Source organism: Myxocyprinus asiaticus, chromosome 28, assembly GCF_019703515.2.
Source record: "Myxocyprinus asiaticus isolate MX2 ecotype Aquarium Trade chromosome 28, UBuf_Myxa_2, whole genome shotgun sequence".
NCBI lineage: Eukaryota > Metazoa > Chordata > Actinopteri > Cypriniformes > Catostomidae > Myxocyprinus > Myxocyprinus asiaticus.
In genome coordinates this window covers 14442211-14461993 of record NC_059371.1, presented here as the reverse complement: position 1 = coordinate 14461993, position 19783 = coordinate 14442211, and the positions used below count along the sequence as shown (strand labels likewise).

Here is a 19783-nt window from a genome sequence, read left to right as displayed (position 1 = left end):
AGGAAGATGCTCGGTAGCGCTGGGCGATGTGGGTTGAGCTTTAACTTAGCCCGCAGGCCGCCCCGCTTATCCCATCTTTGTTTACGCTCGCGGCACTGGTGATGGGCACTTCCTGTCGGACTGGCTGACTCACTCAAGTCTGGGGACCGGAGTAACTCTGAAGGTAGCAGATGGAGGTCTAATGTTGTATCCACTGCGGTGTTTGTGCAGCGAAGTTTGATGTCCAATAGTGTGTGACGGCTGTATGAATTTAATGCAAAGTTGTGACAAACAACTGTGTTGAAAATAACTAGGTAAATAATAACTAATTTGCAAAAACTGGAGAGACGCTGAGCCTTGCGTTGTGCATGCACCGCCAACTTAGTATAGTCAATCCCAGAACAACAGTAAAGGACCTGGTGAAGATGCTGGAGGAAACAGGTTGACAAGTATCTATATCCACAGTAAAACAATCCTATATCGACATAACCTGAAAGACTGCTCAGCAAGGATGAAGCCACTGCTCCAAAACTGCCATAAAAAAGCCAGACTACATTTTGCAAGTGCACATGGGAACAAAGATCTTACTTTTTGGAGAAATGTCCTGTGGTCTAATGAAACAAAAATTGAACTGTTTGGCTATAATGACCATTGTTATGTTTGGAGGAAAAAAGGTGAGGCTTGCAAGCCGAAGAACACCATCCAAACCGTGAAGCATGGGGGTGGCAGCATCATGTTGTGGGAGTACTTTGCTGCAGGACGGACTGGTGCACTTCACAAAATAGATGGCATCATGAGGAAGGAAAGTTATGTGGATATATTGAAGCAACATCTCAAGACTAGAGCCAGGAAGTTAAAGCTCGGTCGCAACTGGGTCTTCCAAATGGACAGTGACCCCAAGCATACCTCCAAAGTTGTGGCAAAAGGGCTTAAGGACAACAAAGTCAAGGTACTGGAGTGGCCATCACAAAGCCCCGACCTCAATCCGATTTGTGGGCAGAATTGAAAAAGCGTGTGCGAGCAAGGAGGCCTACAAACCTGACTCAGTTGCACTAGTTCTGTCTGGAGGAATGGGCCAAAATTCCAGCAACTTATTGTGAGAAGCTTGTGGAAGGCTACCCAAAACATTTGACCCAAGTTAAACACTTTAAAGGCAATGCTACCAAATACTAACAAAGTGTATGTAACTTCTGACCCACTGGGAATGTGATGAAAGAAATAAAAGCTGAAATAAATCATTCTCTGTACTATTATTCTGACATTTCTCATTATTAAAATAGTGATCCTAACTGACCTAAGACAGAGAATGTTTTCTATGATTAAATGTCAGTAATTGTGAAAAACTGAGTTTAAAAGTATTTGGCTAAGGTGTATGTAAACTTTAACATTCTGTAAAATCTGTGCCTGCACTGTCATTACATGACAAATGTGTGTGGTAATGTATGTATTACGCTAACACTCACAGGCAATGACAATATAAGTCACTCAAAAAAATTACTATTTGGCATAACTTGATTCAATCATAGACAGTGGTTTTACATGTTTGAAATTTGTTTTCTTAATGTAAAATTGCAATGTAATCTTAACTCAAATACTTTGTGTAGAGAGAACCTAATTCAGTTGGGTAAACATAATACTACATGTCAAAGTAACTCAAATTATTTCCTCTATTTCTGTATGTACTAGCTAGTGACAGTGAATGCTAGCATGCTAAATACCCGCTGGTGTGAAAGACTATAGAATGCAGCTTGATGACTATGCTATGGTTCATGCAGCAAACCATCTATTATGAAAGCAAATAACAAAATACTTCATTTGTACAAGTTCTCATCCTAAACTCAAGCTCCAATCTTCACCATAATGGTAACCCTCAAAACTCCAACATAACAGAAACTCTTCTAAATCTCAATATAGCTAAACACTAAATACTTACATGTATCCCCCTTTATCTTCATCTCGCACAAAAACACACAACATACTGTAACACTTAATTTTAACATTTACTCTCCATTTAGAGTCCCAAGCAAAGCATGCTGAGAGCTAGAAATCCCCTGCCCAGTTTAAGTGAACCAAACAAAAAATATTCATGTTGTCCAAACACACATGGATTAAACTGAACAATTATTTTTTTTTTTTTGTATTTTTTTTTTTTTTTTCTGTAAACCTAACAATAGTACTTTTTTTTTTTTTTAGTACACTACAGTACTAGAGTGCACTAGTGAGTTATGTCCAGCTAGATCTTCTGGTCTTTGAGAATATAACACATTTGTGGTTACCATCACACCAGTGAAGTGTTAGTTCACCCAAAAATTGTAATTCATAATTTTATAATGTCTTAATTTACTCACCCTCACGTCGTTCCAAACCTGTATCACTTTATATGAGAAACAAAAAAAAGGGGAAATTGTAATGAATATTCCTGTCCATTTTTCAAGATAATGGCAGCTGATAGTGAACCATAAGTATCATAAAAGTAGACTCATGAGTGTGCAACAGACATCAAGATTTTCATTAAAAATGGCTTACATATGGGGTTTTCTCCCCAAAACCTTTCGTATGCCTTCAGAAGACTTGGAGTATGATGCACGGGTCGCATGGACTACTTTAATGATACTTCTGCATCTTTTTTTTAAACTTTAAAGTAAGGCACAATCAACTGCCACTGTACTGAAAAGACAGACCAGGATAGTCCTTAAAAGTGTTCCGCTTAAGAAGCAAAGTCATACAGATTTGGAATAAAATTAGGGTGAGTAAATTATGACAGAATTTTAATTTTTTGGGGTAATCCATTACTTTAAAGGTCTTTCCAATCCACACATGAAGTTTTTCAAAAGAGCAACTGTAACTATGTCGCATTGGACATGCATACATAATTTTGTATAAATGTTCATAATTTTAACGGTAAAAGACTGTAAAAATGCTACAGTAAAAAAAAAAAAAAATTAATTGGTTAACATTTTTTTATATATTTACAAAGACAATACATGTAGTATTACAGTAAAATTTTAAAAACAAAAAAAACGTTTATGTAAAAAAGTATGATTTTCTGTATAATTAACAGTAAATGTATATATTATGTTTAACAAGAGAGTACATGTACTTTTTACTGTAAATTATTGTTAAATTATGCTAAAAAACAATAATCGGGTGTTCCCAGAATTCCCTGAGTGACCCAGTTAATTTCATTATATTTTCTGGGAATAGTTATGTTTCTTCTTATTTGTAATATTAGTTATGTACATTGGGGTGTTCTGTGTTATATTTGATGTAGTTTAGTTAATGTATATTACATTATTTTAATTTCACATGTGTTACCCTGATGGTGTTATTTGTTTGTGTGAGTGACGCTGAGCACTGTCTCAACATGTTTATTGGTCATTGCTCCAGGAAGAGCATCTGTTGATGAACTTCATGTCATCATGTGCCCTTTTGTAATTACTATGATGATTAACAATACATTATAAAGTGAAAAGCAGATTTTTACAGTTCCAGAAGGTTAATATATTAAGTTTATTATTTAATAATATAAACAACGTAATGCACCATAAAATATACAGGCATCAAAATTACATTCTGTAAAGCCTGAAACGTGGTTACCGTATTTTTTACAGTGAATTTCTGGCAACCACAGCTGCCTGTTTTTTACCATAAATTTAACAGGATTTTTTTAACAGTGTATATAGTATGTGATGGACATTGCATTAACTTCCTAAAATCGACATGATTAGATCCTAGGAAATGGTGATGGAAAGAGGCTGAGAAGATGAATATAAAATTCAACTGACAAAAGAACCAATACAAAGTATGTTGGTCAAATGACAATGCAAGATGGAATGAAAGCAGATAAAAGCAAGGCACAAGCAGGATCTTGCACATAGTCAAACCATCATAGTCAAAAAGCATATTTCTAAGCACAATTTACATTTATACATTTGGCAGATGTTTTTATCTTGGGTGTACTCAAGTACATTTGAGCATTTCATGCATTCCCTGAATACATCCGTGTGAAAAAAAAGCGACTTTTGGTGTCATTGAGTAGACATTTTTTCCTGGAAACGGTATTGGTACATATGTTGCGGTATGTTTTTGGCTTTTGCATTAGCATATGCATAGTCACGTTGTTCTCATGAGATCAGTTTGGAATCTAACCATGACCTTGCTTTACCAGCTACACAACAGAATACCTGAGATACCTAGCTCTATTCGTCAGAGTTATAGCATCACAGCACTATTCACACAGTTGCTGGCACAGGCAAAACCAGCATAACAAAGCACTGACATACCTGACAAAAGCTTTGATTAATGCTCATGTACTCAGGTACTCTGACCCCTCCAAACAGCCCATTATTCTGACAGATGTTTCCAAAGATGGAGGTGCATGTCTACAACAAGAGGAACAGTAAGTTACTCATCTACAGCTTTAACACATAAAAGGACCATGCTGTCTTCTAAACCAAAATATAATTTTACACTGCTTTCTTGAAACCTCCTAACTGTGCTTTAGTGGTTAGGCCGGATGTACACTACAAGACTAGGTTTAGAGCCTGTTCTGTGTCAAAGCAGACACAGATCTGATTCGCACAGTAATGCTTAACGTTATTTATCTCTGTTGGAAGTTAAAAAGCCTACCCTGCAACTCTGCCAGTAGGAATCTCAAAGTAAGCTAGAACCCTAATTGACTTAATGGAATAAGTGTAATTAGGTCTGCGGCCCTTTTCTTATGGGCCTACGAGCAGTGCTTTTAGACATACATTCTAGGTTCAAAAGGATCCTTGAATGGATTTTACATCAATTCAGAAATCTGCTAGCATATCCTTGCTTTTTTTTTCTGCATTGGTTTTAGAAATTACAACACTAATAGATCAAACAATGTCAATCAAAATAAAACTGACAAAAACAAAGCAGAGCTGTATTCATTTCATTTAGTTAAAAATTACACCATTCAATTTGATGGAATTTTGTTATGAAATCGAAATGTGTAAATCTTAAAAAGAGGCTAAAATACTTTTTAAGTGAACAGCACTTTTTCCACCTGAACAGCTGGAACAGTATTTCACTAGTTGTTAAATCACACTCACTTTACATACTGTATGTACACATAATCATAGTCTGTTCCCTAAAATAGTTGTATGTTGGAGCATTTCCATAAGCATGGAAATAAAGAGTTGCTTTTTATACATTGATTAGAAATGTTGGAATTAAATTAATGTAATATTTCTGGAGTTATAGGCCTATATACTCTCATAATCCTTTTATACCATGCTTTCTCTTCTGTTAAGCTTCTCGGTGCGGATATATTGCCCTGATCGTCTGTTAACCAAGTTTGAGTCAACATCCACACAAATGTGTTGAGCATCAGATGTGTATGATACATTGCATTAACTTCAGATGGAGCAACATGTAGTTCCGCTGACATAATTACGCTTCCAGCGCGCTGTAAACGCTAAATATCAGAGCGAAAGAGAGAGCGCGCGCGTCCGTCCCACCAATCAATAACCCATTTCCAACCCTTCACCGCAAAAACATGTGCGCTCTCATTCTCCATTTAAGTGCATAAAAGCACATGGAAAATGTCCAATATATATATATATATAAAGCTGCCTCGATAGATGTGAGTTTTAAACGGCTGTTGTTCATTGATCACGTGAGTGTAAATGGAACGCGCGACAGCGACTTATCAATTTACACTTTATTTGCTCAGTAAAATATTACTTCCGCATAATATAGGCTACACTAACCTCATGGAACATTTAAATGTACCATATATGAATCGCTATGAATAAAAGCATTAACACCCCCCCCCCCCCCCACCCCACACATATGTGAAAAGAAATAGTTAGAATATTGGGGCATGTTGAGGCATTCCTGAAGTGTCATGAAAGGACCACTTATGTGCAAAATATTGCCAAAATATAGCACGTGCAGTATAGGGCAATAATTATAATAAAATAACACACACACACACACACACACACACACACACACACACACACACACACACACACACACACTCACACACGCGCGCGCGTTGGTGCAGCTATCATTATGAGGACTCTCCATAGACATAATGATTTTTATACAGTATGAACTATAGATTCTATCCCCTAACCCTACCCCTAAACCTAACCCTCACAAAAAACGTTCTGCATTTCTACATTATCAAATAATAATAATAATAATAATAATAATAATAATAATAATAATAATAATAATAACAACAATAATAATAATAGTTTAGTATGTTTTTTAAGCGATTTGAATTATGGGGACACTAGAAATGTCCTCATAAACCACATTTATAGCATAATACCCTTGAAATTACCAGTTTGTAACCTAAAAAAAAAATCCTCGTAAACCACTTAAACCTGCCCACACACACACACACACACACACACACACACACACGCACACGCACACACACACACAGCTATTTTACCAATTGCACTGGGTTTTTCGGTTATGTGTGGTTAGATCAAGCTGTCATTCATTTCAATTTCCTGATGTGTGCATTTCCCCAGCCTTTCGTCTTTACAAAGCGAAATAAAACGTCTCAAAAGATGCAGCATTTGTTTGTAACCATTCCAACTAAATGTTGCTGAAACAAGGCTGATTGTGTCCCAATTATATCCCCGAGGTTTGTCCGTTATCCCTCCCCCTTCCCTCTCGCGCACTCTCTTCCAACTCTCCCATGAGCTTACACACACACACACACACACACACACACATATCCCCCCTCCCCTCTTATTATACTTCGCTTTCCTTTGCCCACTCTCTTTCTACAACAAACATGGCCGCTAAATCGGATGGAACAGCCGTGTGTGTGAGCGAGAACGAGAGCGCTTCGCGGTGTCTGGTTGGCCAGGAGCAGAGCACGTCTCCGCTGCACCCTCACGCCGACAAGCGCTTCACGCTGCTGGACTGCTGCTGGGTGCTGTGCGCCCTCCTGGTCTTCTTCTGCGACGGAGCCACCGACCTGTGGCTGGCAGCGGACTACTACTTGAGGCGGGACTATTGGTGGTTCGGGCTCACGTTAGTCTTCGTAGTGGTTCCCTCCGCTGTGGTTCAGGTGTTGAGTTTCAGGTGGTTCGTCTATGATTACTCGGAGTTGAGCGCGTCCCCCGGCGGGGATGGATGCAGTTTCAGCACCATGGGCAGCGACAAGCGGAGCAGCAGTGGCGCGGCAGGAGCGCGAACGGTGCCTGCGAACGGAACGCAGAAATGCTGCAGAGTGTGCATGTGGTTCTTCCAGTCCATCATTCACATCTTGCAGCTCGGCCAAGTATGGAGGTAAAATCAGTTACTTCTACTGTGCAGCAAATTTTGCCCATCCAGAGTGGTGTTGCAACTTAGATGCACCTGTGCGTGAACTTCTCTCAAAGACCAAGTGTTGTTAATAGACATTATTGTGTCATTTATTTCGGTACACTATTCACAATGAAATTGGTGTCTTATTATAGGTCTCACGCTTTGGTGATGCTTTGGGGACAGATGGAATGAGCTGCATGTCCCAACTCTCTCCTTGTGGTCGCATGTCTTTGATATTTGCCAACATAGATGGTGTGCCATTTCTGGTGGCACTATGGTTGGATCACCCTCAGGCTGGCACATATTAGGCTATGTTGTTGACTTGTTATAGTTAATATGGCATGTTTACTGTGTCCTTTGGAGCAAACCACTTGTAAGTGCAACATACTTGGTCAATAAATGTAAACTATGATTCTGAAGATGTCTGCGCTGTGCACTAACAAACGGTTGTGTCTGATGGTGTTCACTAGAAAAGAGGGTCTCTTGAGTGTGCTCTCTGAAAGCGGCATGGTCAAATTGACAATTAATTTTATGAATTAGTCCACAGATTTAGAAATACCTGAAACGTTAGAGCTCTCTTTGGAGAAAAGTCTTTGGAGAAAACGAGCACTGCACACCCCCACCCTCTCAAGTTCATTGTTACTCTAAGAAGTACATAGAGGACAGACAACTTTCAGGCCAGTTTTCTCCTGGGAGAATAATTACCCATTGTCGCACTGCCTGTTTTCCTTTATCCCTTAGTCTGCTTTTCTGCAGAAGAAATGGTTTTCTGGTTTTGAAATTGGTCTTTTCTTGTAGAAGGTATCAAAAGTGCCAAGACCAATTTGGAGATGTCGGAGAGCATTATAAACTCTTAGGGAAAACACGGTCAACTGTGATAGAGAAGAGAATGGAGAGCTGTTGTTTTCTTTTGATTCCTGAATTTTGTTCTTCTTGTGACCTGAAATGAGCATGCACCCTGTATGAGGGAGAGACACAAGAGACACCAGGCAGGCAGGCACTTGAGGGACATAGTAGGTTTATTTTGCTAATGACTATTGAGGTCTTTAGGCACTGCTGAAAGCACCCTGAGGAATGGAATCATCCGAGAAATGCTTGTCCCTTGTAAAATGCTGCTTTTCTGTATACTAGAGCAGGGACATAGGAAACAATTCACTCCCACATGAGTGTTTTACTGGTAGTTAAGTGCTGAATTATTAACACAGGGCCAGGGAGGACTGTGTGTCTCAGCATTTATGTGGGAGAGGATATACCATTTCCTGCCATCATCTCCGCAACTAATTCCTGTTACCTCTCTTTCTCTCTCTCTCTCTCTCTCTCTCTCTCTCTCTCTCTCTCTCTCTCTTTCTTTGAGTCTCTTGCTTTCTTACTTCCTCCTTTTTCCTTACTTTACCTACCGTTTCTCTAAGTATAATTTATTATTGTGAGTTGTAAACCGAATGCTCAGCTTGTGAATATTTGCATGGCTTGAGGTATACATATGTGTGCATTAGAGAGAGAGAGAGAGAGAGAGAGAGAGATGGAGAAAATAAAGGCCTGTTGATGTCATTGTTTACTTTTGATGTGATTAGTTAAAGCAAGGTATGAAACTTTTTTTCTGTGGTAAAATACTTTCTCCTATCCAAGCTTAATATGCAGAGACAGCTATAAACAAGCCATTCATAGGTTGATTTTCTTGAAAGCTGTTCACTCTCTGTAGCATTCTGAAAATTTCTCTGTTTGTTTTGTGCAGGGGTGCCCAAACTTTTTTGGTTGGGGGCCAAATGCAGAAACAATGAAGATGCCGCGGGCCACATCCCTGTAATAATTTAAAAAAATGGCAAGAAGCTACTAGATTGCCACTATGCATAATCTTTATATTGTACGCCTAATATTAAGCAAGTTTTAATCATAATTTGTGCTCTATGGTATGCTTGTGTAGGTCCTACATTTAAATAAAGGATAGGGTATTTCACTCACAAAGAACACTTATAATGGAACAGTCATGCATCTTATACTAAATATTGCACTCACTAATTCACATGATCTTTTCTGATGTCCATTCAGTGGCACTGCAAAGCACATATAGAGCTGCTGTAAGTGTTGGGTGTGACCCATCACAATGATCAGAATCAGATTACATTTTCCTGTTATGACGTGATGTAAGGAATTACTCTTTATTGCTATTCAATTATAGCTTCTGTTCTGTTGTTACTTGTGTTACAAATACAGTTTTATTTGATCAAAATTACTGCGCTTAATTTTATTTTATAAACGCTTATGTGCAAGCTGAGCGCGTGCATCAGGCACAGATTTGCAAGTGTTTTAAGTGCTCTCTCCTACAGTGTGTCCTCACTCAAATGGCACTGGGAAGCCTGTGAATCATTTTTCTTGTTTCAACGAAATATCAGAACGAACCAATTGATTATACTTCCCAGTGCTACAGAGGACGTTCTGTAAGAATATGCTCGGTCCGCGCGTCTCTGTGTGCGCTCAATAAACTCTACAGCCGCCCGCACAACAGCAGCTCTACTCAGTTGTATGATGCAAGGTATCGGGACATTTTAAAAGAACAAGTACATGAGTAAAGTATCTACTGTAACCTGATGTCAATCCTTTAATAAATGCATCATTCTTTCTGGGTGGTGCTTCATCCTCGGAAATAAGGAGTATTCGAAACTCCCGTTGAACTCCGCCAGTGGATGAAGCTGATGGCGACAGCACAGAACCCACTAGTGGAGACGATGCGCTGTGAATAGTGGCTGTACGTGATAGCGACATCCAGTGTCCAGAATATGAATTTCATGTAATTTCTCTAAAGCAGGCCTAATTCTGTTCTATTTCTAAAATCTTTTGTGGGCCATATCAGAGCAGTCGGAGGGCCTCAGATGGCCTGCGGGCCGGACTTTGGACATCCCTGGTTTTGAGTGACCTATCTGTACAAATACAATAACACTGACTCAACCAATGCCGTGTGTTGGAGGTGGGACTATCTCTTTGTTTGACCAACGGCAGACAGGGGAGCATGTTCAGAAAACTGTTTTGAAATCAAAGAGTATTTTTGCAATTCTGTTTGGTGGCGTTACTGGCACAGAAATTACGTATTTCAGCTTTAAATGTGTTTAACACCTTAATTTTATGACAAATTACCAAACCCAATGCTCCGTAAAAGGAATACTATTAAAATCATGAAATGAATAGCGTTGTCTTTGTAACATCATGATTTTTGTTTTTCTCACACAGTGTTAATTGTTCTTTATACATGGAAATATATGGCTGCTTTTATGATATAAGAAATGCAATCCCTTGCAAGGGGAAGATCATATGTATGGATACTTGGCAGGGGCGTACTGTTCCACAGGTCCCCCCTGCCAGTCGTTCTGGGGGCCAGCCGTGGTATTTGGGGAACTGTTATCCTATAACCATGTGCTACATGGATGACTTTCACTGTTGCACACAGTCTCCGTGTTTACATCAGTGTCTTCCGCTGAACGCATTTAGATGCATTCCTACCACGAACGTCAACTGGGAAGAATGGGGTGGCAGATACCACGAAAGGGGCCCCCCTTGGAGTTGTGGACCTCTGGGCTTCAGCCCATGTAAGCCTGTGTGTTAATGTGCCCCTGATCCTTGGCATTAAAGTTTGGCAATTTAAGTTTGAAATTTCATATTTTACGGGCCTGAGGAAATCCAAAGACTTGTTGTGTGTATTTGCACAGTATCATGTCATGTAAAGACATGTGTGCATTGCTTTATCTGTCTGTTTGTTGTGTGTGGGTGGACGCTTCTGTTGTCCCACATAAAAGACACATGTGACCTGAGCTCATACTGATGTATCCACAGGAGCATCTTGGTTGACTTGGCAGGTCTAAAAATGTTTAAGTATAAGTAGTCAAATGTGCAGCCTCTAGCTCTACTCTAGCAGTCTTAAAGAGCAGATTAAAGGGGCATGAAAGCAACTGAGAACACTCAGTTATTGGAAATTCTGACTCAAGGAGAGATCAATGCGCTGCGCTCACATAAACCAGAACTTTGCAGAAAGCTGGAACTAGATTTACAAAGCACGCCATATCAACACAGTTGTTCCTATTTCAGTTGTCATCCAATGCTTGTGGTGTCTGAGATCAGACCTTACAGATAAGTTTTGTTCTGTTGCTAACAATGGCTGAGATCAGATGTTTAGAAGGTATGATTTATCTCATTGTGCACATGTTGAATTCATATAACAGGGGAGTATCTCGTAAAGTAGGTCCTAGGCAGAGACAAAAATGCTTGAATGATCAGCCTATTTCAACCAGAAATGTATGAGATACTGTGTTCACAAGCTTTGGTGTGTAAATTTGATGACTTGGCTGGTAACTTAAAATATTTTTAAATATTTAAAAAATTATTACAAGTATAAATATATATACAAAAAAATAGAGTATACAGTATATAAAAGTAATACACTGATTCTTGAGATAAGGGACAAAATGTTTATTTTTTAATACTAAATTAATTTGAAATGGATATATCTGAAGACAAAGGTCTCACCCAACAAACCATGCAAGGGAACAGGTTTTTTAAAAAAAATGCTTTTTTCTGAAAATTGACATTTATTCACTTCATAAGTTATATCTTACTGTCATTTGCTTCAACTCCATCAGACACACTAAAAAGCATTCATTTAATTTGATCCATCCAAAAAGAGTGTAAAGTCTTTAATTATCTAATAATGGTGCTCAGTAAAGGTGTTAAGTGATAAAATATATTCTATAATTTTTTTTATGTTTTTACACTGTTCTGAAAATTATGACAGAGTTGACAAAATTTAATATTCTTAACCGTGTTATACACTGGAGCCGTTTTTATTTTATTTTTTTATTTTTTTCTCAGTTGAAGCTGCCTCGATAACCTAAACTTAAATTTCAAAATGTATCCTACAATTCTAACAGAAATGATCATAATGGGAATGACGGAGTTGACATGTTGAAGCTGTGACCGCAGAGGCGTCAACACTGTTTGTTTAAAATATAAAGAAATATGAAATTTACCAGACTATGTGTCCTACTGTTGCATCCACCATGAGCAGGAAGTGTTAAAAGGGTACTCAGAGTTATAGCTGACTATGACAGTCTAATTTATTCAGGATTATAAAAAAATGCAAAGTGAGTACCAGCCGCGTCTCTACATTAGGGGCAAGTGGGGCTAAGCCCCACCAGAGGTGGTGCTGTTGTACAAATTGCATGGCATCATCATAAATTTATTTTAAGAAATAATATTTTTTCTGCAACTTAAACGTGTTTTATGTCCATTATACAAGAAAAAGGTATATATTCTTTTGAGAAATTCTATTATTATTAAGGAATGTTGTGTAAAAGCCATTTAATCGTTCTCATTTGCTATGTGTGGGGCTAGCCCTTCATCCTAAATGTTAATCAATGGATATCTGGAGAAAATCATGCGCATGTGCAACGAGAGTTCAATGATGGCCTGAAGGGCTAGTTTGCTTTTGCCCCTTAGCCAATCAAAAGCTTTGATCATGTTTATGTCAAGGTTTTGGCATGAGCATCAGAGGTTACCGCTCTTGACTGCAGACCTGCGTAGTGAACTTCATTGGTAAGTTTTAAAAGCTATTTTTTTTTTTCGAAGGTGCTGTTGGTTGGATTAGTTAAGCACTGTTCATCATTTCATTGAATTGTATGCCACTGCGTTGAGGTATTGTGTTGTTGATTGGTTTATATTAGATATCAATGACTGCTAAATATTGGGAGTCTGTTATTTTGATTAGTTTTGTTTTGCTGTTCATTCGAGTTAGTGAGATAATATGCACACCCTTTGACAAATGGCCTATTTGTGGTTAACTTTCAGGGTCACTTGAGCTTTTTTGACATGGATGTGCACGTCATAGTTGTGTTTTGTGCTGAGACTAAATTTTTTTTTTTTTTTTTTTAAATCTTCATTTGTCACTCTTTGTAAAATTTCTGTCATGGTCTATTTTTATCAGTCATACTTGTTTTCATTTATTAAGTACTAGGGCATTGAGGCATGTAGCATCTATTGTAATGGCACACACATGACAGTAGATAGGCTTTATGATAGATTTTTTTACTTGTCAATCAACCGCTGCCCTAAAATGAATTAAACTTTGCCGATAAAGCGCATACACACATGCACAAGTTCACAGAACTTCATAGTCCCTGATGTGAACATAAAGTGTAACATGAGAAGCACATCTGTGAAGCTCAGTTAACACAGTTACTCCACTAAAATAACAGACAATTTTGCTCTAAACGTGATGTTTGCACTTATATTAAATGCATGCATAATTGGCTGAAATGATGCACTGCCTTTTTTGTGTTTTCTTTTTATTATTATGTAGTTTGCGCTTTATTATCATACAGTAACACACTGAAGTAATGATTGATGTATGCAGTCATGAAATCAGATACCCTCAACTCAAAACCTAAACACAAAAGAGATGCACAATATCAGGTGTAAATGATGATGGTGCCAGTTAATACGCATCTAATACGCATCTTAATACCAGGGAATAAACAGGGCACATGCACAGCGGGAATGTGAGGGACAAAGAGTGAAGTCAGAACTGATGCACTAGGTTAAAATGTTTTTCTTGTTTCTTTTTTATCTGTCAAAATGACAGACAGAATTTGGAATTATTCGTCAATGTTTCAAAGATCGTTCAGATAATTGATTGTTAAGTTATTTTTTGTGCCCCACACTAAATAATGATCCTGAGATGCCACTTGTGAGTACACAACTTTAATAGACAGGTTTTTATGGAAAATATCATTTAAATTTTCCTTTATGTATTGTTTGGTATCTAACAGATTCCGAACTTTCACTTGATATTTATGAATTTATTGCATTTTTAAACACTTTGTTTGGCAGTTTAACATTTTGACCTCTTGCTGAGGACAGGTTAAGTTACACATGCTTCCATAGAGCATGAATTAAAAAAAAAAAAATATTACTAAATATATTATACTAAATATATTCAATACTAAAATATATAAGTAATGAATGCTTTGAGTATACACATTTACTTTAGATTTAGCTTTTCCTGTATTTTTATTATTAAGAATTTCTTGATTTTTAAAATAAAGATGACTTATTTGTAAGATCTCAAGAATCAGTGCTTATACATGTACTTCCATATATTTTAATATCTAAATATTTGAATATATTTTTGCAAACAATTATATATTAAAATATATTTAATATACAAATATTTGGATATTTTAAATCTGATATTTGTATAACAGTTATATAAACAAGAAATGTATAACTTGCATTTTAGACAAAATAATGTCCAGTTATTTTGTTGGACGAAGCCAAAGCAAGATCATCACTTGAGTAAAATTAAATCTCAGAGCAGTGCAGATTTACAGCCCATAAGAAATTCCTCAAACACAGACAAGAGGAGCAGTACAAACAAAGAAGTGTCACATTATACTAAAAAGTAAATTATACTAAATGTTATAGTAAATATCAGCAATTTTAGAATGCCTTTCATCAAGTCAGATTAGAGCTTAGTGTTGGATGAACCACCTGATCACACGGGAGGTCGACATGTTTTCTTCGGTACTTCCTGTACCCTAGGATCGACCACATTATGCCGACTCACTGACAAACACCAGGTCCTATGCAGAGGTTTTCAAAATGGGGTCTGTGGAACCCCAGTGGGCCGCAAGGGGATGCTAGGGGGTCCACAAAAAAAAGCACATTATATAAGGCTGCACAATTAATCGTATTTTAACTGCAGTCAAGGTTTCTGCCTCTCACGGTTAATTAAGCATAACTATCTGTGATATTATTGAGATAGCAAACAGAAATGATCAGCCAGGTAAAGTTGCAAATTGTTATTTATTATTATAGGCTGTGTCTACGGATGACAGACCAAATCACAAGCTCTTTTGAAGTCTATTTTAACTCAGCTGACCTATCATGCTCTCTTCAGAAGTTCACCACTGACCAATCAGTTTAAATTTCGAGTACGCGCTGAAATACAGAGTCACAGTAGTTTGAGTATCGTTAGGGGTTAAATTGGGATTTCGAGGTGGGGGAACCCTAAAATCGAGTGATGTCATTTTTTCTGATTTACTTCAATTGAACATTTGCATAATTTGCAGTATGTTTGGTCATAACAAGTGCTTAAAAAATCTAAAGTAAACCCATGGCATCGAGGAGGAGATGGGAGCATTTTACCATGTTTGGGAGGAGCACCAGAACCTGTCAAAGCTGTTGTCAACAGAAACAACACTCACACTTCCTTCCATTTTTTCCCCCATTAACATAAAAGGCTTGAGACCGTTTAGCATTGTCACCTGCTAAATTATTACAGAAATATATTAGTATTGTTTATTGAAACAACAACAACAACAATAATAAATATAGCTGCAAGCAGCAATTAAGGGCCAAGCACATCAATCATTATTAGGCATAACAATGGGAATAAATAAGTAATTAAAGCAATCTGGTCATGATTTTAGGCAAGATGGTTGAAAAACCATGAATAATATCAATTGTATTGGGACATAAAAGCTTATTACTTTTTACCAACAGGTGGTGCTGTTGCCAAATGGATACAGTGTGGTCAAAGTGTGATCATGATGACACATGTAAAGTTTCATGTCAATACGCCAAAGCGTTGCCGAGATAGAGCCTGAAAACCATTCTGGCACTGCCATCAAATTCATTGTAGTGTTAAACGAAAACGGTTTGGTCTATCAACACGAAATCCATAAATATTTCTTGGCATGGTCTGAAGGTGGGCTGATTCAATTTTGGTTAAAATATGACAAACGCTCTAGGAGGAGTTCGAAAATAGGTTTTTTAAAGGATTTCAAAATGGCGGAAAAGAAGTTCGATCGATCATGGCATAATTGGTATCCACGTTCTCGGCATGACCCACAGAATCTACCAAGACTCGTCTCATGACAATAGCAAAAAGTAATCAAAAGTTATTGGCATTCTATGAAAATTTCATATAACTTTTGACCAGAAGGTGGTGCTGTCCCAAAACTTTTGAGTACCTTTAGGTCATTGTGCCAATGACACATAATGAGTTTTGTAACAATATGTCAATGCGTTTGAAAAATAAAGCATTTTACAAAAAAACAAATCAAAATGGGCGACACCCAAAATGGCCGACATAGGAAAATTTAGTATCATTCAACTCAGCATCCCGCACAGAATTGTGATTTTAGGTGAAACCGTTCAGAAGTTATAAACAAAAATATGAATTTTTCATATCTCGTGACCACTAGGTGGCACTGTGCCGAAATGTGCAGATACCCTCAGGTCATGGTTGTCATAACACACACCAAGTTTGGTGTTAATATGCTAAAGCATTGTGGAAATATAGCCTTACGTCCAATTTGGCGTGCTCTACGTCGAATTTGTTCGTGCATTATTCGAGAACCGTTTGACTAATCAACTTAAATTCCATAACTCTTTGTCTAAGATGATCTGATTCAATTTTTGTGCAAATTGGATGAACGGTGTAGGAAGAGTTCGAAAAACTGCAGGAAAAAATTTCAGGATGGAAAATGACGAAATATGATGCAATCGATTCCTCTCGAGCCAAGGAATCAAAGGAAAAATTTTGAAAGAAGTTTGATTCTAGCACTTACGGTTCAAAAGTTATTAGCATAAACACGTGTGAAACTTTGGGCAGTGGGTGGCACTAGAGGGTTTGAGTTAGAGACTACAATTTGCTCCAGTTAATGTTCAGACTGTCCTCTATCTGTGTGCTAAATTTCACAACTTTCCCACATACAGTTCTATGGACTGCCATAGACTCAGTGGAAGAAGAAGAAAAATAACACTAACGATTACAATAGGTGCCGACGCACTTTCAGTGCTTGGCCCCTAATAATAATAATAATAATAATATTTTTTTTTTTTTTTTAAAGAAAACTTAAGTGTGAAAACTCAAAAAAATTAGAATATGGTGACATGCCAATCAGCTAATCAACTCAAAACACCTGCAAAGGTTTCCTGAGCCTTCAAAATAGTCTCTCAGTTTGGTTCACTAGGCTACACAATCATGGGGAAGACTGCTGATCTGACAGTTGTCCAGAAGACAATCATTGACACCCTTCACAAGGAGGGTAAGCCACAAACGTTCATTGCCAAAGAAGCTGGCTGTTCACAGAGTGCTGTATCCAAGCATGTTAACAGAAAGCTGAGTGGAAGGAAAAAGTGTGGGAGAAAAAGATGCATAACTAACCAAGAGAACCGCAACCTTATGATTGTCAAGCAAAATCGATTCAAGAATTTGGGTGAACTTCACAAGGAATGGACTGAGGCTGGGGTCAAGGCATCAAGAGCCACCACACACAGACGTGTCAAGGAATTTGGCTACAGTTGTCGTATTCCTCTTGTTAAGCCACTCCTGAACCACAGACAACGTCAGAGGCGTCTTACCTGGGCTAAAGAGAAGAAGAACTGGACTGTTGCCCAGTGGTCCAAAGTCCTCTTTTCAGATGAGAGCAAGTTTTGTATTTCATTTGGAAACCAAGGGCCTAGAGTCTGGAGGAAGGGTGGAGAAGCTCATATCCCAAGTTGCTTGAAGTCCAGTGTTAAGTTTCCACAGTCTGTGATGATTTGGGGTGCAATGTCATCTGCTGGTGTTGGTCCATTGTGTTTTTTGAAAACCAAAGCCACTGCACCCTTTTACCAAGAAATTTTGGAGCACTTCATGCTTCCTTCTGCTGACCAGCTTTTTAAAGATGCTGATTTCATTTTCCAGCAGGATTTGGCACCTGCCCACACTGCCAAAAGCACCAAAAGTTGGTTAAATGACCATGGTGTTGGTGTGCTTGACTGGCCAGCAAACTCACCAGACCTGAACCCCATAGAGAATCTGTGGGGTATTGTCAAGAGGAAAATGAGAAACAAGAGACCAAAAAATGCAGATGAGCTGAAGGCCACTGTCAAAGAAACCTGGGCTTCCATACCACCTCAGCAGTGCCACAAACTGATCACCTCCATGCCACGCCGAATTGAGGCAGTAATTAAAGCAATAGGAGCCCCTACCAAGTATTGAGTACATATACAGTAATTGAACATACTTTCCAGAAGGCCAACAATTCACTAAAAATGTTTTTTTTTATTGGTCTTAAGATGTATTCTAATTTTTTGAGATAGTGAATTGATGGGTTTTTGTTAAATGTGAGCCAAAATCATCACAATTAAAAGAACCAAAGACTTAAACTACTTCAGTCTGTGTGCATTGAATTTATTTAATACACGAGTTTCACAATTTGAGTTGAATTACTGAAATAAATGAACTTTTCCACGACATTCTAATTTATTGAGATGCACCTGTATGGTTAGGTTTAGGTTTGGGGTTTGGTTTGGGGGATACAGTTGATAAAATAGCATTCCTCCTTACTGTATTACAGACTGTAAAGTTGAAAACAACTCGCTACACAACTTGATTTTGGTGCCACTCCATTGACATTTTACCTGGAAACTGGAGCTCACACATGACCATGCGCCAAACAACAGTTACCGCTTTGGCCACTAGGGGCAGTGTTTTGCATTTCGGTTAACACAGAACAATTTTAGCTAAAAAAAGTCATCCTACTGTTTCCAATTTAACTGAGATTGGTCTGAAATGAAGCAGCATTTATTATGCGACTGATATGACTGGAGTCTTCATCTGGTGTGAGTTTATGATTTTAAACAAATTATTTAAAAGTACTTTTTATTTCCTTAAGGATAAAACTTTTTTAACGAGGAATACATTCAAGAGTAATCTTTAAAGCACACAGTTAAAACTTAGTGGGACCTGTTTTTTACACCCCAAACACACATGCACTCATGCACAGAGCAGCTGTTGTGATATGTGTGTTGCAGGTGTGTGAGGCAGTGGAGTGTATCCGTGGGCCATTAATGTTGATGGGGATATTCTCACAGAGCTGAAGGCATTACACAGTAGCTAGGATGCGTGAGGAGCATTTTAAAGCAGGATACACCTCACCCATCTAAACTACACCTCAAAGTGACATTTTCCCAGGGCCAGGAATTGTGAACTGTCTTTCCCATTGCTTTTTCTGGCTTATTAAATACTTCCATCATTAAAGAAGAAGTGTGTTATTTCTGCACCACTAGCGTCACCAAACGAAGTTGCAAAAATACAAATTGTTTTTTTTTTTTTCTCTCTGAAAACACCACCCATGTGTTATTAGTCAGCAAACAAATAGTCCCGCCCCAAACTCACGCCATTGGTTGAGTCAGTGTTGCTGTGTTGGGCAGTTCATGATGCTCAAACAAACAGAGAAATGTATGTGTTTACACTTTTACAGAATCTTCTTGTTTGGATGAACTGTGCCATTAAGAATAGGTTAAGAGAACAAGGTGTTGGCTTTTCACTTACATTCTCACATTCTCCTCTCTCCTGCCATCCCTCCATCCACTTGTCAGTCTCTTGTTTTACTCTTCTCCTCAAGATCCCGATGCTGTCTGTCTTGTCAGAGCTGACCCAGTTCTTCACAGCAGATGCTGGAAA

General features: G+C 38.1%; 1 protein-coding gene across 1 annotated transcript in view; it reads left to right on the top strand.

Moving 5' to 3' along the window:
- The first annotated feature begins 6763 nt into the window (after window positions 1–6763).
- LOC127419106 (XK-related protein 7-like) overlaps window positions 6764–19783 on the top strand; it is a 124637-nt gene continuing 111617 nt past the window's right edge. The window contains exon 1 of the mRNA XM_051660238.1: window positions 6764–7266. Coding sequence (XP_051516198.1) covers window positions 6767–7266 — 500 coding nt within the window. The 5' untranslated portion in view covers window positions 6764–6766. The remainder of the gene's footprint in view (window positions 7267–19783) is intronic.